Source organism: Triticum aestivum, chromosome 7D (genome assembly GCF_018294505.1).
Source record: "Triticum aestivum cultivar Chinese Spring chromosome 7D, IWGSC CS RefSeq v2.1, whole genome shotgun sequence".
Classification (NCBI taxonomy): Eukaryota; Viridiplantae; Streptophyta; class Magnoliopsida; order Poales; family Poaceae; genus Triticum; species Triticum aestivum.
Genome location: NC_057814.1, coordinates 629,973,440 through 629,990,423, shown reverse-complemented (window position 1 = coordinate 629,990,423; position 16,984 = coordinate 629,973,440). Strand labels below are relative to the sequence as shown.

Here is a 16,984-nt window from a genome sequence, read left to right as displayed (position 1 = left end):
GCTCCTACTGCAAAGAGACTGGTCACTGGAAGCAGAACCCAAGTATTTGGCGGATAAGAAGGATGGCAAGGTGAACAAAGGTATATTTGATATACATGTTATTGATGTGTACCTTACTAATTCTCGTAGTAGTGCCTGGGTATTTGATACCGGTTCGGTTGCTCATAGTTGTAACTCGAAGCGGGGACTACGGATTAAACGAAGATTGGCTAAGGACGAGGTGATGATGCGCGTGGGAAATGGTTCCAAGGTTGATGTGATCATCGTCAGCACGCTACCTCTACATCTACCTTGGGTATTAGTTTTAGACCTGAATAATTATTATTTGGTGCCAGCGTTGAGCATGAACATTATATCTGGATCTTGTTTAGTGCAAGATGGTTATTCATTTAAATCAGAGAATAATGGTTGTTCTATTTATATGAGTAATATCTTTTATGGTCATGCACCCTTGAAGAGTGGTCTATTTCTGTTGAATCTTGATCGTGATGATACACATATTCATAATATTGATGCCAAAAGATGCAAAGTTGACAATGATAGTGCAACTTATTTGTGGCACTGCCGTTTGGGTCATATCGGTGTAAAGCCCATGAAGAAACTCCATAAAGATGGACTTTTGGAATCACTTGATTATGAATCATTTGATACTTGCGAACCGTGTCTTATAGGCAATATGACTAAAAATTTGTTCTCCGGAACAACAGAACGAGTTAATGACTTATTGGAAATAATACATACCGATGTGTGCGGTCCAATGAGTGTTGATGCTCGTGGCGGGTATCGTTATTTTTTGACCTTCACAGATGATTTGAGAAGATATGGGTATATCTACTTAATGAAACACAAGTCTAGAACATTTGAAAAGTTCAAAGAATTTCAAAGTGAAGTGGAGAATCATCGTAACAAGAAAATAAAGTTTCTACTATCTGATCATGGAGGAGAATATTTGAGTTACGAGTTTGGCCTTCATTTAAAACAAAGTGGAATAGTTTCACAGCTCACGCCACCTGGAACACCACAGTGTAATGGTGTGTCCGAACGTCGTAACCGCACTTTATTGGATATGGTGCGATCTATGATGTCTCTTACCGATTTACCACTATCATTTTGGGGTTATGCATTAGAGACAGCTGCATTCACTTTAAACAGGGCACCATCAAAATCTGTTGAGACGACACCCTATGAACTATGATTTGGTAGCAAACCTAAGTTGTCATTTCTTAAAGTTTGGGGATGCGATGCTTATGTCAAAAGGCTTCAGTCTGATAAGCTCGAACCCACGTCGGAGAAATGTGTCTTCATAGGCTACCCTAAAGAAACAATTGGGTACACCTTCTACCACAACTTCGAAGGCAAGATTTTTGTTGCTAAGAACGTAACCTTTCTAGAGAAGGAGTTTCTCTCGAAAGAAGTGAGTGGGAGGAAAGTAGAACTTGATGAGGTAATTATACCTGCTCTCAATTTGGAAAGTAGTTCATCTGAGAAATCTATTCCCGTGATGCCTACACCAATTGGAGAGGAAGCTAATGATAGAGATCATGAAACTTCAGATCAAGTTACTACAGAACCTCGTAGGTCTGGCAGAGCACGATCCGCACCTGAGTGGTACGATAATCCTGTTCTGGAATTCATGTTACTTGACCATGACGAACCTACGAACTATGAAGAAGCTATGATGAGCCCAGATTCTAATAAATGGCTTGAGGCCATGAAATCTGAGATAGGATCCATGTATGAGAACAAAGTGTGGACTTTGGTGGATCTGGCCGATGATCGACGACCCATAGAGAATAAATGGATCTTCAAGAAGAAGACTGACGCTGACGGTAATGTTACTGTCTATAAAGCTCGACTTGTCACAAAGGGTTTTCCACAAGTTCAAGGAGTTGACTACGATGAGACGTTCTCACCCGTAGCGATGCTTAAGTCTGTCCGAATCATGTTAGCAATGCTTAAGTCCGTCCGAATCATGTTAGCTATTGCCGCATTGTATGATTATGAAATTGGGAAAATGGATGTAAAGACTACATTCCTGAATGGATTTCTGGAAGAAGAGTTGTATATGATGCATCCTGAAGGTTTTATCGATCCAAAGGGTGCTAACAAAGTGTGCAAGCTCCAGCGATCCATTTATGGACTGGTGCAAGCCTCTCGGAGTTGGAATAAACGTTTTGATAGTGTGATCAAAGCATATGGTTTTATACAGACTTTTGGTGAAGCCTGTATTTACAAGAAAGTGAGTGGGAGCTCTGTAGCATTTCTAATCTTATATGTGGATGACATATTGTTGATTGGAAATGATATAGAATTTCTGGATAGCATAAAAGGATACTTGAATAAGAGTTTTTCAATGAAGGACCTCGGTGAAGCTGCTTACATATTGGGCATCAAGATCTATAGAGATAGATCAAGACGCTTAATTGGACTTTCACAACGCACATACCTTGACAAAGTTTTGAAAAAGTTCAAAATGGATCAGGCAAAGAAAGGGTTCTTGCCTGTGTTACAAGGTGTGAAGTTGAGTAAGACTCAATGCCCGACCACTGCAGAAGATAGAGAGAAAATGAAAGATGTTCCCTATGCTTCAGCCATAGGCTCTATCATGTATGCAATGCTGTGTACCAGACCTGATGTGTGCCTTGCTATTAGTTTAGCAAGGAGGTACCAAAGTAATCCAGGAGTGGATCACTGGACAGCGGTCAAGAACATCCTGAAATACCTGAAAAGGACTAAGGAAATGTTTCTCGTTTATGGAGGTGACAAAGAGCTCATCGTAAATGGTTACGTTGATGCAAGCTTTGACACTGATCCGGACGATTCTAAATCGCAAACCGGATACGTGTTTATATTGAACCGTGGAGCTGTCAGTTGGAGCAGTTCTAAACAAAGCGTCGTGGCGGGATCTACGTGTGAAGCGGAGTACATTGTTGCTTCGGAAGCAGCAAATGAAGGAGTCTGGATGAAGGAGTTCATATCCGATCTAGGTGTCATACCTAGTGCATCGGGTCCAATGAAAATCTTTTGTGACAATACTGGTGCAATTGCCTTGGCAAAGGAATCCAGATTTCACAAGAGAACCAAGCACATCAAGAGACACTTCAACTCCATCCGAGATCAAGTCCAGGTGGGAGACATAGAGATTTGCAAGATACATACGGATCTGAATGTTGCAGACCCGTTGACTAAGCCTCTTCCACGAGCAAAACATGATCAGCACCAAGACTCCATGGGTGTTAGAATCATTACTGTGTAATCTAGATTACTGACTCTAGTGCAAGTGGGAGACTGAAGGAAATATGCCCTAGAGGCAATAATAAAGTTATTATTTATTTCCTCATATCATGATAAATGTTTATTATTCATGCTAGAATTGTATTAACCAGAAACATAATACATGTGTGAATACATAGATAAACATAGTGTCACTAGTATGCCTCTACTTGACTAGCTCGTTAATCAAAGATGGTTAAGTTTCCTGACCATTGACATGAGTTGTCATTTGATTAACGGGATCACATCATTAGGAGAATGATGTGATTGACTTGACCCATTCCGTTAGCTTAGCACTTGATCGTTTAGTATGTTGCTATTGCTTTCTTCATGACTTATACATGTTCCTATGACTATGAGATTATGCAACTCCTGTTTACCGGAGGAACACTTTGTGTGCTACCAAACGTCACAACATAACTGGGTGATTATAAAGGTGCTCTACAGGTGTCTCCGATGGTGTTCGTGGAGTTGGCATAGATCAAGAATAGGATTTGTCACTCCGATTGTCGGAGAGGTATCTCTGGGCCCTCTCAGTAATGCACATCACTATAAGCCTTGCAAGCAATGTGACTAATGAGTTAGTTGTGGGATGATGCATTATGTAACGAGTAAAGAGACTTGCCGGTAACGAGATTGAACTAGGTATTGAGATACCAACAATCGAATCTCGGGCAAGTAACATACCGATGACAAAGGGAACAACGTATGTTGTTATGCGGTTTGACCGAAAGATCTTTGTAGAATATGTGGGAGCCAATATGAGCATCCAGGTTCTGCTATTGGTTATTGACCGGAGACGTGTCTCGGTCATGTCTACATAGTTCTCGAACCCGTAGGGTCCGCACGCTTAAAGTTCGGTGACGATCGGTATTATGAGTTTTTGTGTTTTGATGTACCGAAGGTAGTTCGGAGTCCCGGATATGATCACGGACATGATGAGGATTCTCGAAATGGTCGAGACGTAAAGATCGATATATTGGATGACTATGTTCGGACACCGGAAGTGTTTCGGGAGGTTTCGGACATTTACCGGAGTACCGGGGGGTTACCGGAACCCCCCAGGGAGTATATTGGGCCTAATGGGCCTTAGTGGGAGAAGAGGAGGGGCGGCTAGGGCAGCCGCGCGCCCCCTCCCCCTCTAGTCCGAATTGGACTAGGAGGTGGGGCGGCGCCCCCCTTTTTCCTTCTCCTCCTCTCTCCCTTCCTTCCCTTCTCCTACTCCTACAAGGAAAGGAGGAGTCCTACTCTCGGTGGGAGTAGGACTTCCCCTCTTGGTGCGCCCTCCTCCTGGCCGGCCGCCTCCCCCCTTGCTCCTTTATATACGGGGGCGGGGGGGCACCTCTAGACACAAGTTGATCTGTTGATCTTTCCCAGCCGTGTGCGGTGCCCCCCTCCACCATAATCCACCTCGGTCATATCGTAGCGGTGCTTAGGCGAAGCCCTGCGTCGGTAGCAACATCATCACCGTCATCACGCCGTCGTGCTGACGGAACTCTCCCGTGAAGCTCTGCTGGATCGGAGTTCGCGGGACGTCATCGAGCTGAACGTGTGCTGAACTCGGAGGTGCCGTACGTTCGGTACTTGGATCGGTCGGATCGTGAAGACGTGCGACTACATCAACCGTGTTGTGCTAACGCTTCCGCTTTCGGTCTACGAGGGTACGTGGACTACACTCTCCCCTCTCCTTGCTATACATCACCATGATCTTGCGTGTGCGTAGGAATTTTTTTGAAATTACTACGTTCCCCAACAACTAGTTATCCTTGTAGTGCACGCCAAGTCTTCAGAGGTTTCCGTCTTGTTCACGGTGAGGTCCACAACTTCGGCTATCCTTCAAGTGATGGCAGACGACCCACTAGTCCGGCCCATTAATGACATGCCGCATGGGTTAGGACCCCTTAATGCATGACACCCTCACTGGGGTCCATGGACCTGGTTGTAACTTTAACTAGATCATGCCGGCGCGCGTTGCTACGCCCGTCTTTTGCTGTAATTGATTGTTAGTCATTGGTACGAAAATATGGAGGCATGTTGTTAAGTAATTTTGCACTGTACTTTGAGCTTGGGATGTGATTCAAACATGCCGGGTCAGACGGGTTTATAGTTTAGATCTCCCGTAGACCTTTCCAAAGCCTGAGGAAGAATTTTTATACAATGCTGCAACAGCAAGATATTTTTATTTTGCAATATGTTTATTTTTTCTGAATTGCAGATATCAAAAGGCGCATGGAGAAGGATATTAACAAAGTGACAAAGGTTGCACGACTCGCAAAATCAAAACTACAACAACTGAATAAATAGGTGAGTTAATTTAATTAAGCTATGCCTGGTACTTTTACCAAGTAATACATGAGAAGTACGCATAGTAATCCATTAGTATTGCGCTATTCTTATAGACTTGATGTATGCATTTCTCCACTATAATTAAGCACACGCTCCTCAATATGTTCAAACAAAAAGCACACGCTCCTCCAATTTCCTTTTACAAGAATCTTGCAAACAGAGAAAGCCGAGCATTGGCAAGGGATCAGGTGTGGACCGATCTCGAACCTCAACAACTGTCATCCTCTTGCTTGTTTTTCTTGTCACTTCTATTCTAGTTTTTGCATGATTGATTCCACTTTATAATAAAGGAAAACTTTGTTTTTGCCACTAGTTTTTGCCCACTTTGCTTATGCCACTCTAGAATTTGACTTCTCACTTTTGCCACTTTTAGCTTTTGACAATACATCACAAATGCCATTCGGTGGCAAAAACGACAATTTTTCATTTCACTTTTGCCACTCTTAGGTTTTGCAATGTATCACAATTGCCACTCCGAAAATTTTGTTTTTGCCACTGAATGGCAAAATTGATATATTGTCAAAAGCTAAGAGTGGCAAAGGTGAAATGTTAAATTCTAGAGTGACATAAGCAAAGTGGGCAAAAACTAGAGTGGCAAAAACAAAGTTTCCCCTTATAATGATCGTGTGTGCAGTGCACTGACTACGAGTTTGAGAGAACGCATATCAGAGTTTCAGGTACACATTTCATCAACTCTGCACATAGTCAACCTGCTAAACATGGTTTTTCTCTTGCTTATAGACGGTAACTGCTGCTACAAAATATCCCATGTTGTATCGAAAAGTAAAAAAGTAAACACAAGTCGCCTTTAGTACTTGTGGGTTGTCTAACATTTAGTCTGATCAGGCTTGAAAATCGATTCAAAATGTACATGCTACTTGTAAATGAGCATGTTATGAAAATATATTTTCAGACATTAAGAGAAGGCAATCCAGACGGAGTACAGGGAAGTTGCAGAGCGGCATGTTTTCACCGGTCTGTTGCCCTTAACTCTCACCATAACTCCAGCCCTTTTGCATTTCACTTGCGCTGGCTTATTTTATCGGCGAGCGTGCTGATGAAGAGGTATAAAGATCCATCAACTGATCAACTCTCATTTACTTGAAGCCACAATCGCAAAGCAAATATGCATACTTTATATTGCTAACATTGTGTCGATTTGTTTCAGACTATGGACAAGCTCATAGAAACAGGCGACACTGAGCAAATTTTTCAGAGCTATTCAGGAACAATTGTGTGGAAGGGTGATAACACTTTGCCTTGTTTAGTTCTAGTACCAAAAGCAATGCGTGGTCTAACCTTTATTTCCCGCGTTCGCAGGTGCGCGACAAACCCCAAGAGATCCAGGAGCGGCATGGCACGGTGAAAGAGATCGAGACAAAGCTCCTTGAGCTGCAGCAGGTAAATGACTAAATGGAAATTTAAAGCCAGGGCATCATGTTAGCCCACGGAACTAATTTACCTTGTGGGCAGCCATTGCAGATTATCAAGTGAAAATTTCCCCAAACCAAAATATGAGAACTAGGCTCCATGATTTTCCTAGATAACCAGGAGCCCACGATGAACACCACCTGTAAAAATCTGAGACTGGAAAAGACAAGCAAAACGGAATCGGGTCAAAGAGGTGATCACAAGGAAAAGAAAAATGAAGATTGAGTGGAAACATAGCCGAAAACCGTAGCCGCAGGAGGATCTAGGAGGCGGGAGAGCCTCACCCGGCGAAGCATACATATATACAGGCCGGCGTGAAACTGCTGAAGTTGGGAAAACAATAACTACTCCATTACTCGCCACCGGTGAGTGGCGCACATAAGCTGCCATGAAGGCTTCGAGGAACTGATCATTGATTATCGAAGGGCCGATGGCCGAACTTTATTAGATAGAAGAGAGATACAGTCTGATTAGCAGTCTAGGCGCGCACTAGAGCTGAAAACCACATGAAGCCGCCGAGAACAGCTTTACGAAAAAAGAACACAAAGGTACATCTAAGGCGCGCAGATTAGGCTCCGAGTTCAACAATACAACTCGCCGCACGCCAAACAGCAATATCTTGGCAGACCAAATCCAGCACCCTGTCGGCGCTGCTTGCCACCTGGTCAAAAATCCTGGAGTTCCTCTCCTTCCACAGCCTCCAGTGCACGAGGATAGTAATAGTGTCGAAGTTGTGACGCATAGACTTGGGTACGCCGGCTCTAGCCTGGAGCCACCACTCTTCTATGCCGCTAAAACTGTCCTCTGGCGTGGTGAAGGGAGCCCCAAACCTGCGCTTGAGCAATCTCCAAAGCTGCTGCGTGTATCTGTATCGGCAATGCACAAACAAATGTGTACAGGTCTCGGGTTCCGACAGACAGAGGGGGCAGGATGCATTAGCAGGCCACCCGCGGCGAAGAAGGTTATCTGCTGTCAGGCATTTGCCATGAACGGCCAGCCACATGAAGAACTTGCACCGTGGGGGAGCCTTTGACCTCCAGATTGGTTTGTTGCATGCAAAATGCACATTAGCCATGAAGAGCAAACTGTACGCGCTGCTGACCGAAAAAACTTGTTCCTTAGTAAGCTTCCAGATTGCCCGATCCCGCGCACCTGGCGTAAGATTGGTGGCCTGCACCATATCCCAGACGGACAGGTACTGAGCGAGCGCCTGCACAGATATGCCGCCAACGATTTCTCTTATCCAGGATTGACTATGCAAGGCCTCGCGGACAGAACGGCCAGAGTCCTTGACGAAGGAGAACAACTCTGGCGCTGAGGTAGCAATCGAACAACCATTCGGCAGCCAATTGTCCGTCCAGAACCTCGCGGAATCCCGGTCGCCGAGGGAAATTGCAGTAGCAGCGTTGAACATCCCCGCGACCTCCTTTTCTTTACTGTCAGGCAGCAGATGCCACGGCCTGGGATTCTCATCCCACTTCAACCAAGGCCATCTATATCGCATTGCCCGGCCAAACCATCGCAAATTGAGCACACCAAGCCCGCCACATTCCTTGGGAGTGCAGACTTGCGCCCATGGCACTAGACAGTGCCCACCACTGATGGCCTCCTCCCCTTTCCATATGAAACCCCGACACCTTCTGTTTATGAGCTTGATCGCCCAGACCGGCAGAGGAAGCACCGCCATTAGGTGAAGCGGCAGCGCCATGAGCACCGAGTTTACCAGAGTGAGCCGCCCCGCTGCCGGCAGAAGCTTTGGTTTCCAGCCCTTCATTTTATTAGAAAATTTATCCACCAGGGGCATAATATCCTGACGCCTCAATCTGAAAACTGACAAAGGTAAGCCCAAATATTTGATGGGAAAACCCTGCTTCTGACATTGGAAGTGCTCCGCCACCAAAGATGCAAGGTCCTCCTCACAGCGAATACAGGTCACCGAGCTCTTCTGTAGGTTGATGCGAAGGCCAGAGGCTTGGCCAAACAACTGCAGCACCGCGGAGATCACCTGAAGGTCATTTGAGTGCGGCTTAAAGAAGAGAACCGCATCGTCTGCAAAGATGGATGCCCTCGGTATCTCCAGCCCAGACCCATATCTGATAACACCTGCCTTTGCGCCGCCCACAGCAGCATTCCTTGGAGAGTGTCCATGGCTATGATGAACAACGCCGGGGACAACGGATCACCTTGCCTGACGCCCTGAGCAAGAGCAAAAGGTGCCGACAACTCACCGTTGATGAGCACCGAGGTGGTAGCCGTACTCAGCAGGCCGCAGATCCAGGAGCACCAGCGAACACCAAATCCTCTGGCCCGCAACACCTCCAGCAAAAAGCCCCAAGAGAGTGTGTCAAAAGCTTTGGAGATGTCGATTTTCATCAGCACCGCTTGTTTCTTCTTCTGGTGCAGAGCCCTCGCTGCATTTCTAACGAATTTGAAAGTTCTCATGAATGCTCCTCTTGCAAACAAAAGCACTTTGGGCCTGGGAGATCAGAGAAGGCAAAACTGCCGCAAGCCTGATGGCCAACGCCTTAGCAAAAATCTTGGCTGCCCCATGAATCAGGTTAATTGGTCTGAAGTCAGACAGCTGCAAGGGGTCTTCTTTCTTTGGCAGGAGGGTAAGAATGGAGGAGTTGAGATCACGAAAGGAGTAGAAACGCCCATCATGCAGCATTGTCATGACATCCATGAAGTCCTTGGCGATAATCTCCTAGCAGTTCTTGAAGAAAAGCCCAGAAAATTCGTCTGGCCCAGGCGCGCGGTCAGACGGCATATCAAAGATTACTTTCTTGATCTCCTCATCCGTGAACGGCACCTCCAGCCCATGGGCCAAATCCGGTGACAGCCGGTGCAAGCCCAAAGCGTCCAGACGGAGAGAGCAACCCGACGGTGCCGAGGAACCCATCAGATTACAGAAAAACTCCCGAGCCAGGTTTAGCTTATCCTCCAAATTAGTGGCAGTACGGTTACCATCTTTCAGATAAGGGATACAATGCCGTCGACGCCGGCCATTAGCCTTCATATGGAAATATTTAGTATTGGCATCCCCCTCCTTCAGGTCCCTGACCCGAGCACGCTGGCGCAGCCTAACCCTCTCGAGAGAAGCCAAGGCAAGACACAATCAAGGCAGATCAGCTTCACCGAGCAGCCACAACGCCGCTTCACCTTTCCCCGTAAATTAGGTCAATGGCAGGCGTCCCATCTTGTTTGGATCCGAAACGCAGTCGGTATGAGATGCCGTCGGTGGGATCAGTTGGACCACGACGCGATAGCCATGAGCCATGGTCGGCCGCCACGGGAGTGCTCCGTGCGAACGAAAAGAGGCCCGAGTTAACACCAGAAGCCCAAAATTGTGACCAGCCCATGACGGTTACCGCTCGGTCCTGGAGAAGGAAGCGAGCCGATGCGGGATTAGAGGAAATTTGACGATAGAAAACGCCCAAAACTGACGATCCAATGGCGACAAACGTTAATGGCTTGAGAGGGTAGGAAACGTGCTCAGTTATAATGTATCTAAATTATCACCTATGAAGAACTTTCTACTACTCTCTCCGATCCATATTACTTGCCGCTGCAACAACGATAAGTAATATGGATCATAGGGAGCACTTTGCGTATTATTAATAGATGAGAGGATTTTCTTTTCAAAAAATCTGCCGGAGCAATTAACGCACAGAAGAGAGAATATCCAAGCAATACCAGAACTTATATGGTCCCATTTTGAAAAAAGTAAAATTTATATGTTTCAAAAAAGTTGTAATTTAATTATTTTATTAAACATGTAAATATGTGAATAGTGGAAGGTGGAATCACCTAATACTAGAAGGGCAGTGCGCGCTTTTCTGCACCGCTTATTTTCTTTGGGTTGTACTCCCTCCGTAAACTAATATAAGAGCATTTAGATTACTATTTTAGTTATCTAAACACTCTTATATTAGTTTACAGAGGGAGTACATGTTTAATTTTTGCGTGGTATTTTTTTAAGTTGTGAATTTTTTTTATGTGCTAGTTGGTTGGGCATGTGGGGAAACAATGGAGTTTTTTTATCAGAGATGCTACACCTATGGACATGCTTTACAGAATAATGGTTACGGATGGATGTGTCAATTTATAGTTAGAGATTTGGGGAAGAGTAGCCCAACAGTGAAAATCGGGAAAGTGATTGGTGGGAGACTGTTTGGTATGCCAATTCGTAGCAAATTGTCCATGGGTGTATCATTTTTCTTTTTTATTGTGGTGTTCGGGCAGGTCCTTTTGACCGTGTGAGTCTTTTAATTAATACAAATACATGAGAAAGTTACCTACGTCATTGGCCACGTGTGTTATGCCGGCACTTCCTTTTTGTCAACAAAGGCCCACACCAACCAGGCACTTATCAAGGGACCCATTCATAGAGAGATCCCACCACGAAGCCCAGGTCAACGACCCAATCAATCATGTACCCAATCTAAATTGAAGACCTCGGTTGAATGAGGGGGCCTTTAAAGTTAGAGAGCTTAATGAAGTTAGATATTTCATTGCCACAACCAAGGATTGACCAAGTCAAAATCAAGGCATTAAAATTGTATACCTCAATCGAATGGGAGAGCTTCAAATTTACGGAGCATAGTGTATTAAAAAATTAAATGAAAGAGCTCCCTGTGAAGTTGTTAACCTGGTCAAAATTGGATGAACCAATTCCAAATTGGAGACCTCAATTGATCGTGAGGCCTTAAAAATTAAAATTAGGGAGCTTAATGAAGTTAGAGATTTCATTACCACAACCAATGATTGACCAGGTCAAAATTAAGGATTAAAATTGTATACCCCAATCGAATGGGAGAGCTCAAAAATTAGGAAGCATGGTGTATTAGAAAATTGAATGAGAGAGCTCCTTGTGAAATTGTTGGCCCAGTCAAAATTGGATGACCAATTTAAAATTGGAGACCTCGATTGATTACGAGGCCTTAATTAGGGACCCATTCATCAAGAGATCCCACCACGAAGCCCAGGTCAACGACCCAACCAACCGTGTATCCAATCTAAATTGAAGACCTCAGTTGTATGAGGGGGCTTTAAAATTAGGAAGCTTAATGAAGTAAGAGATTTCATTGCCACAACCAAGGATTGACCAAGTAAAAATCAAGGAGTTAAAATTGTATACCTCAATCGAATGGGAGAGTTCCAAAATTAGGGAGCGTAATGTATTAAAAAAATCAACGAGAGATCTCCTTCTGTAATTGTTGACCCGATCAAAATTGGATCACCCGATTTTGCGAGGCCTTAAAAATTAAAATTAGGAAGCTCAATGAAGTTAGTGATTTCATTGCCACAACCAAGGATTGACCAACTCAAAATCAAGGCATTAAAATTGTATACCCCAATCTAATGGGAGAGCTCCAAAATTAGGGGGCATAGTGTATTGAAAAATTGAATGAGAGAGCTCCTTGCGAAATTGTTGACCTGATCAAAATTGTATGACCCAATTTCAAATTGGAGACCTCAATTGATTGTGAGGCCTTAAAAAGCAAGGAGCATGGTGTAGTATATATTTTCCCATGTAGAGAAATAGTAGGCCTCATTTGGTTCATAAGGTAAGAAAATGATAGGAATAGGAAAGTCATAGGAAATGAGATGACATGTATCTCAAATCCTATGAATAGGAATAAGAAAAGATATACTCTTTGTTTCACATCATACGATTTTTTTCATTGAGTCTAGGCTAATGTTTATTTTTCTATGAAACGTGGAGGATAGAAATAATTCCTTCATAGGAATAGGATTCTATTCCTACAAACCAAAGGGCTCTAAAGTGCTTATAGAATTTGAGGATTTTGGCTAGTCCCTCATCAAAAGAAAAGAGTTAACAGAGTGCCCCTATTGCAACAGGTTAATTACCACAAGAATGCCACCGAGCCCGCACGACTTGTACAGAGAAAACGAGCGCCCCTGCCTCGACGCCTCATCTGTTCGCTCGGCTCGAACTCGAGCAGGGCCAGCGCTAGGGTTCCAGCGCCGCCGCCGGCCCCGCCTCGCCGCCGCCGGGACCCACTCCCGCCGCAGCCCAGCTTCCTCCACGGCCCGTCTGCCCCTCTGCCCTCTGCCGCAGCCGGGACAACGGGAAGCTGCCGCCGCGCCCCTCTGCACCGGCTGCCCACGGCGCCTCCGTCCCGAAGCTGCAGACCATCCAGTCCTCCACTCCTCCACGGTGAGCCATCCTCTCTCTTCCAACTCTCTCTTCTTCTTTTTTTAGCTGTAAATTGGATAGATGGAAAAACTTTGTTGCATAGATGGATGGATCGATGTGTCAATTGGATAGATGGATGGGTGGATTGATTGTTTAATTTGTTAGATGGATGAATGATGCCAGGTTTTTCTTGTTGATATTGTCAGTGCTATGTATTGGTCCTATTCCTGGATATTGGTACTGTGAATCTTTGCTATGATATGAAGATTTTGTTACATTATTTAATTCTGCTTTCCAATGCTAATGTGAGAATGGTGAATGGTAATGGTAGATGGAGAAAGTCAAAGAACCCAAAGCAAATTGGGATAGTGCTGCTCATACAATTTTTACTGAGAATGATTGCCTCCGCTTTCGAACATTAGTTGTAAAATATTGTCGAATGGAATTTCAGGTTAAGATGACTTGTGCATAGATCGAGCTTCAGTCTGATGGATTCTGACGACAAGAAGTTTGGCAAAGGTACTGCTTTTGTCAGAATGCAGAAAAGTAGCATTGGCAAGCATATTCATCTCCGCTAGGGAACTTTGCCTCTGTAATTAACTATGGATGTTTATACCACACACTATTGGAAGTTTAAAGGATTTCTCACCATTGAAGATGAAACCGACCGGTTGGGAGCATCCTCTGCTTCATTAAGCATCTACTTTACTTGATCTCCTTTGTTAAGTACTGTGATGTTGCCATGCCTATTTGTGTTTGTTATCTGATGTTCCCTTTGTTTCTTTCTCTGTCTTTTGACCGCCCCGATTCAAGTTTTAACCAATAATAAATAATCCAATATTACGTGGGTTACTGGGTTATGTTACACATTTGATGCCATTCGACTTGTATACAAAAGTACTTCTCTATTACTGTAGTTATGATTGTTATCTTGTAGCCATCAGCAAAATATTGCACAAGAAATATAGATTCGACGTTCAAACTTGGACAGTCAATCTTTGTCCTACGTTTGATACCTTAAGCTCGCAGCATCTCTGGAACCGCCAAAGTTTCCTCATGTTGACATTTTTTTGTCTATATGTTGAACAACGGGGTTTTCAAGTCGATGAGTCGTTCTGGGGTAGCGACTCGGAAAAAGTTGAGCCTGCAGTTGTGACTAGTCGCAACTCGAGTCGCTAGTCGACACTAAGTTTAGTTGACATTTTTTTGCGACTCATCGACTAGTCGCGCGACTCGAAAACAATGGAACAACCACATTGTCTTTTGTGCCCCCTGATAAGCTACTTTATTGGACCCTACCAGAGAAATAAGTGCCCATTGTACTTGTATGCATGAGTGCATTTTCCTGGCATGGTTCTTGATGCGCATCCTTCTCCAAATTGCCTTGGTTATATGCAATGCTGGTAGTCCATAATATGGCTCTTTCTATTTCAGGACCTAGGGAGCTCACTGGTGCTGTTGATTTAATAAGTCAGTACAAATTGGAGCCGCACCATGATTTCTTTTGCAAGAGGCCTTTGCCACTTGCAATCTCAGATACACATTACCTTCACAATGTAGTGGGGGACACTGAAATTCGGAAAGGAGAAGGAATGGAGCTAGATCAACTCGTTCAGAATGCATACTTAAGGGATAAGCCTCCTTCTATTAAGCCCTTTGATATGGAAACACTGGGGCAAGCATTTCAGCTTCGAGAAACTGCTCCAGTAGATTTACCCTCTGTAAGACCATTTTTGCCATCCTACTTGCTTTATGGTGTTATATTGCATTTTCCTATCATACACTTGACAATTAAACCAATCAACAGGCTGAAAAAGGTATACCTACCATTTCGGGCAAACCGAAAAGTGAGTCCAAGGACAAAGAGAAAAAACATAAAAAGCACAAAGACAAAGATAAGGACAGGGAGCATAAGAAGCACAAACATCGACATAAGGATCGGTCTAAAGACAAAGACAAGGACAAGGATAGGAAAAAGGATAAGCATCATGAGAAGGTCGCTGCATTTTCTCTATGTTTAAAACTTCAGTATCTCCAAGTCTTACTCATCACTTAGCTATACTTTATATGTCCGCAAATTGTTCAGAAGAGGAAGCATGAGGGGACGGAGGATTCGGCAGACGTGCATAAGCACAAAAAAAGCAAGGTGATGTACAATTATTATTTGCTTCCTGGTACAACAAATTTCCTTGCAGCACATTTTGTTGGTCTGTTAACATGACTTACCTATGGCAGCATAAGAGTTCCAAAACCGATGAGATGGGTAATGGACTTAGTTAGCTACAGGTTTTCTTCTTACTTCTGTTGTCAATCAATGTCATATTCTGTTAGAAGGAGGCTCAAAAGATTTCCGTCACCAGACCCGCTGCAGATCAATTGGTACATGCTTCTTGAACTTTTATTTGCTGTTGGGTAGATGCATAAATTGATTATTTTGTATTGCTTTTCTTAATTCTTTGTCTTTCGGTGAAACATGAATTCAAATGTTTCAGATTTAAGCTGCATAGTGAGCTTGTGTTTTTAAGTCAACCTAGATTTTATTTTATTATTTGGAGCCTAAATGATGAATATTTTAACCTTTGGTGAATTATTTATTACTCATTCAAGAGAATAAGATCTGCCTTTTGCCTGACTTTGTAAATATTAGTCTCATTTGATTTTATCTGCATCTTTTTTTTTGTGAACAATTTTATCTGCATCTGTACAATATGTGATGTTAGGGACGGTTGCCCTGACATTACTTTATGTCCACTCTCAGTTTTAGACCTGGGCCAATTTCATTTCTTCAGTCTCACTTGACTTGAGAAGTACAGTTAGATTATTTCCTTTGATTGGCATCTCTAGTGGTATTAATATATCAGTTATGATGGGCCTGCTGACTTTCTATACTATGTGGCATGATCTGGTTAGGCCTGACTTGCATCATAAATTCATAATGTAGTCACTAGTCCTATACGGTTTGCAGTTTACCAACACTTTGACCATACCATATGGTGATTAATTGGAACACAATGAACTATTAAAAAAGATCACTCGCAGTTTACCTAGTGATGTTTCTTTCGAAATCGTCGTATGCCATTTGCAACTCTTTAACGTCTGCACCTTGTATAATCTTCACAATTATTGTCCAGTTCAAATAAGATATGGAAAACACTGCCAGATGAACACCAATGGGGAGAAACATTGGCAAACAGTAGGCTTTTGTTTGCATCTGTGATAATCCATGACTCTTAACTCTTACTTTTATGTGGGTGATGCAGATATCATGAATGGCAGTTTATTTGAAGGTGCTTCAGATGAACGTCTTGCCTGCTGCTAATTATGTTGTTCTTGCAGTGTGGACCATGTGGAAAATGTAACTTGTAACAAAGGGACAATCCAACTGTATTTTGCAACCTTTTGTCCCTCGCTGACTAATGGGTTGCCTTGTAGGAACATTTAGATCAGGAAATCTGAGTAGGTGTTTTTGGTGAGATAATTTTTAAGACTAGGATCAGTTAACAATTTCATTTAGATTGAACTTTTAATGAGATTAATTTAAAAGATTAGGAGATCTGGGGATAGGTGTCTTTAACGAGACATTTATCAAAGGCTAGAAGCAGTCCATTCTGTTAACCAGGCCTGTGATAAACTAGTTGATGTAGCATGATATAATGGTAAAAAAAATATATTGTATGATATGGAAATGAAGCTTCATTCCTCGTGCTGATGAGGAAACTAGTTAATTCACCACCGCCTGGACTTGTTTCCAAGAACATGCAAAGATGGTCAGGA

At 43.5% G+C, this 16,984-nt stretch overlaps 1 protein-coding gene across 2 annotated transcripts; it reads left to right on the top strand.

Annotated features, from left to right (window-relative positions):
• Nucleotides 1-12,971: 12,971 nt before the first annotated feature.
• LOC123166550 (probable mediator of RNA polymerase II transcription subunit 19b) lies at nucleotides 12,972-16,559 on the top strand. Of its 2 annotated transcripts, XR_006483587.1 has the most exons (7): nucleotides 12,973-13,231; nucleotides 13,662-13,729; nucleotides 14,645-14,931; nucleotides 15,018-15,206; nucleotides 15,297-15,356; nucleotides 15,446-15,589; nucleotides 16,471-16,559. XR_006483587.1 is itself a non-coding variant. In XM_044584353.1 (6 exons), the coding sequence occupies exons 2-6, from the start codon at nucleotides 13,699-13,701 to the stop codon at nucleotides 15,488-15,490; spliced, it is 612 nt and encodes a 203-aa protein (XP_044440288.1). In that variant the 5' UTR covers nucleotides 12,972-13,231; nucleotides 13,662-13,698; the 3' UTR covers nucleotides 15,491-16,559. The 2 variants fall into 2 exon arrangements, 1 of the variants encoding a protein (XP_044440288.1); XM_044584353.1 differs by having other exon boundaries at nucleotides 12,972-13,231; nucleotides 15,446-16,559.
• The last annotated feature ends 425 nt before the right edge of the window (nucleotides 16,560-16,984 follow it).

Coding starts and splice junctions, on each gene's coding strand:
- LOC123166550 (XM_044584353.1), top strand. CDS start 13,699: ATGGATTCTGACGACAAGAAGTTTGGCAAAG. Junction 14,932..15,017: donor CTCCAGTAGATTTACCCTCT/GTAAGACCATTT, acceptor ACCAATCAACAG/GCTGAAAAAGGTATACCTAC. Junction 15,207..15,296: donor AGGATAAGCATCATGAGAAG/GTCGCTGCATTT, acceptor CAAATTGTTCAG/AAGAGGAAGCATGAGGGGAC.